Here is a 9824-nt window from a genome sequence, read left to right on the forward strand (position 1 = left end):
GAACCCATCTCTCCCCTCAGTGAATGACAGGAAGCTTTGAAAACTGCCCCCTATGTTCCTCCTGCTTCTGTCATCATAGCTATGACTCTTTCCCTATGAGTTAGAAGTCTATTCCCCACCAGCCATCTTGGTATCAACCTAGCCTAACAGAGCACCGCCTTTTATCAAGATGTACACATGTCAGGATAGAGAGATGGATTGTGTTGAAAAATAGTTGTACATGCAGAGAAAAGAGATGGGCCTGTAGTCTCAAGTAACCAAGTAGACTTGGAGTGATAGTCACTGAGGTGGCAGAGGCCTGGACCTGCCATCAAAGCTGTGTTGATGTTTCCCCATCTTGCATTCCTTCACACTGTATACATGCTCTTTTTGGAACCCTGGGTAATCTAACTGTTATTGATTCAATCTTTCTGTAGGAAGAAGAACTGAAGCAGGGAGTAAGTTATGTCCCCTACTGCAGGTCTTAACTAACAGTGGAGGGGCCTGCCGACCTGCGGTTTTCTCATTGCTTTTGCTCTAATGTATGTTCATGCTTCAGTTTGGGAAGAGAAAAAAGTCATACTAATTTGCTTCTTTTTCAATGTAGTGCTTGAATTGAGATATATAAATTTAGCATTTTTATAACTATCACTACTATCAGCATCAAAAGAAGAACTATGACATCTTTTAGAAAAGGGACCGAATCGTCATTTCTTGGAAACATTTTAGATCCCCAGAGGTATAAGTTTCAAACCAGTCTTATGCTTTTCAAGTTGTTGATCAGACCCTTCTCTTAATAGAGAGACACTGAACACAGTCACTAGAGATACACTGAGGTTCATGTCATCCCAAAACCTGCAGCACTCAGACGCTAACCTCTACACCCCCTCACGCTGTGAGTGTTCAATTCGGTTTCATTTTACTGAAAACCTGTGAAACCTCTTTTTATAAAAATCAGGCAATTAAATCCCTTTTCACCACACAATTATTGAGCCTTGTTCCCCATGGCTCACCAAAATGCGCTCAATCTTGCGAGGGAAAGACTGTACTCCGTAACTGACTGTTCACTACCCATCTTTTTGGCTCTTCCCCAAAACAGAATGCTTACTGTTGGTTGACAATAATCTATTTTTAAAAGGAACTCCCAGCTTTTTCCTTAGCACCAGGAGCCTTTCTGCTCGGGGAGATGAGAGGGTCATTACATACTTTGTTTTTTTGTTTTGTTTTTGTTTTTGTTTTTTTTTTGTCTGGAAATAGGGGCATTCGCATTTCCAGTTTTTCTAAACTGGAGCTGTCTGAACCTGTGGTCAGGCTCAAGAGCCAGCAGGGGGAGCAGCATACTCAAGGAAAAAAAATCAAATCACATTAAATTAAATCAAAGAAAAATAAAAGCAGCTTTAATTTCAAGTGCGTGTACTATGCTGTGTATGACAATATATCCCACTCACTAGCATTATTTAAAAGTTTCACATTATTTCCATGGATCAATTAGAACCACAGCCTGTCCAATTTCAACATATCTTTTATTTCTTCTGTATGCTCTTTTCTATTATTCATTATGTGTGTTTGTGTGTAACAAAGAATGTTTGGAAAATGCTGGACACATTTTTACCCTTCATTCCCATGGTCTGTAAAAAAGGAAAGTGTAAAATCAATCTGTAATGTCAGACAATAAAGATAATGTATTACATTATTTTGTATTTTGTGAAAAAAATTACTAAATTAAAGTCAAATTTTACGGAAGACAGTCCCCCTGGGTGAAGGACACATAACACTTACAGCCTGTATAATTGCCCATGAATGTATACATGGGGTATTGCTATTGTATTTCCAATACACTTAGATCATGGTAAAGAAAAATGCCTTCTTCATGATACTTCTCTGCAAATGGCTTCTTTCCTTTCCTGTCTCTTACTTAGTATGTGCATAGAAAAAGGAAATAAGGTTCAATTATAACCTCCCTCCTCCTAGCAGAGAGAGAGGGCAATCATCCTGTCGTCATCAGCTTTGCTTTAGCCATTTCCCTTGGGGATACCTTCCTGGCCATTTCCCAGGCAGCACAATCTTGAAAGGCTCCTGTGGACCAGGAAGTTCGTAAACAGATGGATGCACAGAGCCAAACTGCAGCAGTGCCCCCAAGGTGGCACCACTGCCCCCTCACCTTCCAGCTCCTCTCCACCAAGCCCCTCCGCAGCTTCTGCATCTCGGGGGGCCAACGGCGGGTACTGCGGTGTAGGTACCTAAGGACCAGGGGCCCACATCACCCAGATGTCAGCAATACATCGTCTAGGTGGTGACAGAGTTTGCCTATTTCACTCATTTATCTTTTTGCTTTTATACACAAGCCTCTTTTCAAAAAGGACCTGAGGCAGCTTACAACAAAAGATATAAACAGTGACTTCATAAAATTGAAATAGAAAAATCAAAAACTAAAGAAAAGAAAATGCGAATATGCTAATCTTAAGGGACAAGGATGTTACTCTGCACGTTCAGGCAATGAAGCAAACAAAAGAAAATATCGGTGGTTTTATCAGTACAGAAATACCACTTCTCAGGGGAACAAAATTTCTGTTGGCATAAAATATGAAAGAAAGTCTTCACTGGGAGCTTTATAGGAGTACTGGACAATAAAAAAGGAAAGAAGCAGTCATAGATTTCATGTGGCTGTTTCTTATACTGACCTCAGTCAAAATTAAAAGCAGAACCTTATCAGTCCCAGCCCTAGAGAGGCGGTTCTGCAAAGAAATAAACAAATGCGGTCCAAATATAGACTTCTCATGGTAAAACATGATCTAAGGAGAGAATTTAGAGGTTTTAGACTGGCATCTGCTTCTAAATTCTGTTTTTATTTATGATTGTTTCTCCCCTTTGGGGACATTATCTTTGTAAAACCAAACTTAGAACACCCCCACACAACAAATTGTACTTGATTTAATAACCTCTACTTGCTTTATCATAGTCTGTGTGGTTCAATGTAGTGTTTTATTATACTGGCATATATAATTTCTACTTCATTCTTTCTTGTTAGAGGTAATGCATGAATTTATCCCTCTCGAGGATAGAACATGAATTAAAAAAAATAGTGCCTGTAATATAATGTGATGATTATGATATCACAAGCAATAAATTTTTTTTTACAAAACTTGAATTGAAGTTATCCTACCCTCTTTCTTCTTTGTGTATCTTTAAGATTTATTGAAGGAACCATAAAAGGAACACTCATAAAACGTTTAATAATGAAGGCAGCTGGGGTATAATTGCAGTACCAATATGTTCCAGTTTCTGGTACACTTCCAGTTCCAAATATTATGTACCAGTCTAAAACTGAGTAGCCTAACTTTGATTCCACAAAGTAAGGTCTCAATATTCATTTTCTTAGCAAAGTTACCAGAATTAGACCTGAATTACAGTGGTCCCAGAGTTTTGCTCACAGCTATAAGCTTAACTTACATGGTCATTAATTTCAAACTATTGATAAAACATGGCTAATAGGATTATTGTATAGATTTTAATAGATACTGGATGTGAAAGCACTTTGTAAAATCTATGTCAGCTATAAGTATGAATGTATGTATATAGGTATACATACGCATAGGTATATACAAACTTTTCAAATTTGATCCATATTTTACACATACCCACATACACATACACACATCCACACACACATTCACTTCTCTTCCTTACAGTTCATTAACAGTGCCTCCATCAGGGAAAGAAATTTGAAAATGACTTTTAATTTGTTTTTTACATGTAATTGCTTTTAACAGTAGAAAAAAAGAGTCATTTTTATGTTAGACAAAGTGACAGACAAGTTCAGTAAGTTTATATTTTCCTATTTCTGGTAACATCAGATATGATCCTAGATATACTAATACCTACAGAGTGTGGCTTTCACCAAAATTTGAGTAGGTATATTAAACAGCTAATACAGTGAAGGGCTGCCAGTAACAGATATTCTATATGAGTGCAGTGAAACATCTGATATTTTTTCTGAAAGTTTTATCTATAATAAACATTTTTGTTTAAGAGAGGTGATTAGTACAGGGTGCATATTTTAGTCAAGGATAAAACTAAGTTTATGTTAATTTGCAGAACTTTTATTCAGACTTACAATAAGGATTCATTTTTTTAAACTACATTTTAAACTTTGGGATCAAACTGTTTCTTATTTGGGAAGATAATGTCTATACATTGGTATTATGTTAAGTAATACAATTGTTCTAATTTGGTGGGGAAAAAAAGTCAAGCATCATTCCAAATTCCATCTCCTACCCTTATTCTCTTCTCTGTTTATAACTGGATGGTCCAATTAAGTCAGGAAATTGTAGTCATCAGGTTTCTACTTCTTCCAAACACTTTGTGGAATACTAGCAGGCCAGCAATAACCAGCTTGGGCCTCACTTTCCTGGCTTTTCCTCGCTCATCCTCTCTGGTGGATATTCAATGCAGGCATGAGCCAGTCAAAAGCAAGGGAGAGGGATAATTCACCTCATAAATGATCAACTGCAATATAAAGATGGTCATCTAGTGTTCAAAAACATACCCTCCCAGACTCACTCTTTTTAAAAGTAAGTATTGATTATTATAATTAATTCTAAATAAGTAAATAATATTTCTCTGCTTAAAAGCCTTGGAAGATGACTCTCTCGTTCACAATACAGTCTACCCTGGAGGTCCCCAGACCTGCCTGTCTCCCTTTTCTAGCCTCATTTCTCTCTACACCCAGCAGCCAGCCTGACACCAGAGCCACACAATGGTGTCAGGCCTTCCCACACTCTCCACAATACGTCTCAGATTTCCCATGCCTTGCTCCCGCTATTCCAAGGCCCAGGTTGCTCTGCTCTTTTCTTCTCCCCACACTTTCTCATTTCTGCCTGGAAATCTTCACTGTTAAAGCCCAAGTCAAATGATGCCTCCTGCCTGAACAGTCAGAATTAATCACCTCCTGTGTACCCCCACAACACTCTATTCACAATGACTGCTTTAAAAAGGCTGATTATAAAAATTATCATCAATGTGAGGATAGTCAGTGCATTTATATTGGAAGAATAAGGATGAAAACAGGGTTGAATGCTGCTAAACACTGCTTTGCTGCACCTTCCCAGGATGCTAGGTGCAGCCAGGCATGACCAGACTGCACTCTCAGCCAAACTGAGAGGCAGACTCTTCAGGTCTAGCGGGGAGGGGGACATATAATTCTCTGCTCTTTCACCAGGGGGTCCTGATTCAACAATTAGACATTTGCTCCTTTTCATGAAGCATCCTTCATTTCTGATGGTGAATAGAAACCAAAACACTTCCTGGAAAATATCAAAAAATGTATGAATCTTGTCAGACTTTTAAAAATTTGATACAACAGCAAGTTGAGTAGACTTGGAGGATGGTGCATAGAAATTAATTTTTCATTTATTCTCCAGGAAGTGAGCTATTTTAAATTTGCCAAGTGTGATATATGTTTTCCTTCTTCCATAAATCAACTCTCTCCTTGGGAATTTTAGATCTATATATTGATCTGCATGGACCGTTGTCCCTTAAGTCTTTGCTCCATTAATCATTGAGTAATTTCCAGGAAAGGATATTCACAGAGATTATTCACTCTAACTCTTCTACAGTTATTAGCAGACAACTATGCCTCATGACCAGGCTGGAAGCCACCATTCCACCAAGGCCACTTCCTGTGAAAATGAAACTCAGTGACATCATCACTGATCTGCCCCAATGCCAAGAGGCCACTGCCTTTTCCTAGTGTTCCTACAAGAACAGAACAGAAAGGAAGGCCAGAGATGGCATTCCTCAGAGTGGGTAGGCACTAGGAAGATGCTATGCATCAAACTGGACAGTGTCCTGACATGGAGAGATGGAGCCGTGATCACCCAGGGTGTCAGTGTCCTACCCCCAAAAGTCTGGGTAAAGGCTGGATGTGACATGGGAGTTGCCAGTTGTGGGAAAGACGCATCTGATTATTCTCTTCAGCACAGGATCTTCCACCTAAATTCTTCACATAATCATACTGCACAAAATTGCACCAATTAGAGATTCCCTTGGGAAATGGTGTCTATTCATCATTCACACATTGGTATAATTTAGATTCAGTCAACTGTTTTTCCTTTAACACACAACGAGAGCCAATTATTTTCTTCTTAATGTAGAACCACTAATGGGAGTTTTGAAAAAGAATGCCCACAGAAAGGAGTAGCAAAAGTTGCCTTTGAGACCAGGCACTGAGCAGAGAGAGGTAGGGTGGGGCATGCCTCAGACCCACAGGAATTAGCAGAGGAGCCCAGTGCACTAAGAGATGGGGAGAGGCTCACAGAAAAGGAGGTGGAAGAGCCAGACATATGAGTCTACTTACAAATGCTGCCTAGAGGGAGGAGCCCCCAGCTCCCTGGAGAACCTGGTATAAGAGGTATAATCAAGGCTGGTGTGCACTACAGCCCCGGAACAGACATTAAAGTAGTGAAATAAGGTCCATAGCCCCATATCTCAAATCACTAGATCCAGACATGTTCCAGAATTCAGAATTTATCTAGTTTTGAAAAGCAATATGATGCAGATATCATTATCAGTTGCCTCACATCCATTAAGACCAAATTCATTATGGAATGACCAGTGTTTGTCAGAGCTTTTTTGGCTTTCAAAATTGCAAATAAGAGATTGTAGGCCTGTACTTCTGTACCAATTGATAAACAGTCCAAAGGCCCTCCCACCACCCTGAGCATCCACACACCTTTTCTGTGATCCAGCAACTAAAAGATACTGCCTGGCCCAGTAGCAGGAACCCCTAGGACACTGCTCCAGCACCACAAGGTGGTCGTGCTGGGTCTGTGCCCTGCGCCTGTTCCCTCTTCAGGCTGCTGAACCTTTCTACACTAGTGAAGCATAGATGGAAGCATATGATGGCTGGCCACAGTGCCCACAGTCCTTAGAATCAGCATGGTGAAGCCTGGGCTTGGAGTCTAAAGACTAGGGATAATCGCTGGCATTCTCTTGCTCAGAAACCTTGGGTAATCCAGTTATCTCCTCTGAGCCTCAGTTTACTAATATATAAAGTGGGAATAATAATACCTCATATGGTTGTTAAGAGGATTACATGAAGTATGAGGGGCTAAAGTGCTTTACAGACTGCAAATTGCTATTCAAATATAGGATAGTACCACTCCTACCATTGTACTAGGAAAATGAAACAAAACAGTGTATGTAAAAGTGCTTAATACACTGTGAATTACTTACAAAAGTGGAGTTGTATTATTATTGTGAACTTCCCACCATGGAAGACAATCTGGGTTCCCAGGGATGAGAATGTAACCCACACTGATAGCCAAGAGAATCCTACTTCTTAATAACCACTCCGTCCAATTTCCCTTCTCTAGTCCCCACTCCCAGCTGTGATTATTGGTCCCTTAATAAAGAGGACAGAGACAAAAGGCTCAGGAGCCCTGCTAAGGGCCCTGCCTCGAAAAGGATGTACAAGAGGAATTGCCAAAGTAGGAAGAGCTCAGGGCACTTCATCAGCATCTGTCTCCATTGAGAGACTTTTTGCCAGCCATGGCCATCAAGGCTCCCGCAGCCCAGGGCACTCAGAGCCCCTGGGCTCAGCCCCAGCCCTGCTGCTCTGGCTCTGTCTCCTGATGAAGCGATTATTTTCACCTCTCTGAGTACTGGGCTCCACAACTTCACATTCAGAGTGAGCATGCATGGAGATAAATCAGTGAGAGTGTATGTGAAAACCCTTTGAACATCATAAAGCTTAACGCAAATGTGAAATTATTTATTATTGGCATGGGAAGGTCAAGGATGTAGTGGTAGCTCAGAAGCAGGTTTCAAGGTAATGGGGCTGAGCTGCCAGAGTTTTCTGGGGAAAACCAGACCCCTCCTTGAGCAGGCCGAGGGAAGCAGGCTGCAAAAGCATCACAACTGGGCAAAGTTCTCTTCCTTGGGCCTGGACACACCATTACAAGGTACTGTTGAGAGTGAAAGAATGGGACACTCAGCCCATTGGGCACCCCATGAGATATTTTCTGTGCTCTGTTCTGTTTTGCTCCATTTTTAATTCTGGATTTTTCTCAGTTTATGGCTTTAACAATTATGTGTGATGCTGAGCCCTGGAGCTAACAGCATGGCATTTTTTCAGGATTGATGTGGTGTGTTTTAACCACAAGCCACGGAACCCAAAGCAAATATCTAAATGGAATATTCCAGAGCATTGCTCTGGTCTGGGAGTTTGAATGGGTTAATGATGACTCTCTGGGCCTTGCTGGAGAAGAATTCTCACTTTAGCAACCATAGCAAACAGATTGGGATGGAATTGATGTGAACACCTAATCTGTTGTGTGTGCACTCAAGGGTCTCTTTGCATTTTCTTACGCATGTGACTGACTTCTTTTATCAACTAATTATTAAAACAGGGAGAATATTTACAAGGCACCTCATTTAGAGACAAATCCTTAAGATTCGAGGTGTGACAGTCTCAGAATAGTTTCATGCCAAAAACTGTAGTGCAAAGATAAGTTCCTTTAGTTGTTTTCTACTTTTTTCTTTACTCGTCTTTAAATCCTACTATTCTTATTGTCCTGATAGAATACTGCTTTTTCGTAGGAGAAGAGAAGGACATTTCCTGCAGGAAATAATACCAAAAAATTAGAAAACAAGGTTTCTTCTTCTTCCCCCCCATTGGAATTCCTGAGTCACTAATTTGACAAAATCAGCTTTTACTGTAAAATAGAGAGAAAACAATTTACACTTCATTTGATTCTTAATTTGAGACTTAATATGCACAATATTGTATGACATGATTTAAACTCTTATCCTCTAAAGATGATGCTAGTATAGTCAGGTTGAAAATTTAGAAAGCATCCATTGCAAATAGTCTTCTAGTTTGTATTTTAAACTTTCTCCTTAATGTCTTCTTATTCCTGGGAGACCTTCTCCTTCAAGGAGAAAGTATCCACACCTTGTAATTATCTGCATTTAACAGTACCTTCATTTTATGGGCACACGTCTCATATACTGTAGAGCAATGCTCTACTAATATTTTTGGCTTTCAATATTTAACCCAAACTTCAGATTACGTAGAAGATCCTAAATTATCCGCACCTGCAAATTAGCTTTAGGATTACCAACTCAATTACCTAGGATTTCCTCCTGCTTTGAAATTTCATTGTCACTGTTTTCAACCATCAACTGAGGCAGTGGGGATGATACATGACATTTTCTTGGGAAAGCAAATTAATGACTCGCATTGTCTCTCCAGACTCAGGGGGCTGGCTCTCCCCGCTCCTCCCCCAGCCACACCATCAGCAGGCCAATTCCCATGCCCGTCCGGTCAGCGTCAGCCTGCTCCACCCCGACGCACACGCCACAGGACTCCCTCACAGGGGTAGGGGGAGATGTACAGGAGGCATTTGCACAAAGTAAGTGGCTTTATTTTTTGTTGTGGTCTGCTTTTATGTGACAAATAGGTCACCAAGGTCTGTTGAGTGGTCAAGAGTTGTCAGAGCAACATGTGACTTCATATTGAAGAGTCTTTCACGGCTGGTGTCAGAGCCGGGCCTGCCAGCCGTTTTGGGAACTCCCTACCCCGATTTGTTCTCACTTCACCATTTTACCTTCCTTTGGCTTTTGTTACCCTGTCTTATTTTTTAGTAAGTCTTTGTTCATCAAAAGACAGGAAATCTTTTCACCAGGACCCCCAGAAAACTTCATAAATGTAATCCATCTTTTTTTAATTCTTAGAGATTTTATCTCATATTGTCTTTTCTTTATATTAAAGTCAAGACTGAGATAAGTAATCACAGCTCTTTAGCAATGAGGTAAGTAAGAAGGACATGTAGTCATTTGACAGA

The 9824-nt window shown here is 40.3% G+C and overlaps 1 protein-coding gene across 10 annotated transcripts in view; it reads left to right on the forward strand.

Moving 5' to 3' along the window:
* DTNA (dystrobrevin alpha) overlaps positions 1-9824 on the forward strand; it is a 392643-nt gene that overhangs the window by 366274 nt on the left and 16545 nt on the right. For 6 of the 10 annotated variants that reach the window (XM_025365041.1, XM_025365042.1, XM_025365039.1 and 3 more), the window contains one exon: positions 9233-9392. In XM_025365041.1, the coding sequence (XP_025220826.1) occupies positions 9233-9392 (160 nt within the window). Of the gene's footprint in view, positions 1-416; positions 1670-9232; positions 9393-9824 lie in introns of those variants that run through there. The other 4 variants (XM_025365040.1, XM_025365038.1, XM_025365048.1 and 1 more) reach the window with 2 other exon arrangements.

Source organism: Theropithecus gelada, chromosome 18 (assembly GCF_003255815.1).
Source record: "Theropithecus gelada isolate Dixy chromosome 18, Tgel_1.0, whole genome shotgun sequence".
Lineage (NCBI taxonomy): Eukaryota > Metazoa > Chordata > Mammalia > Primates > Cercopithecidae > Theropithecus > Theropithecus gelada.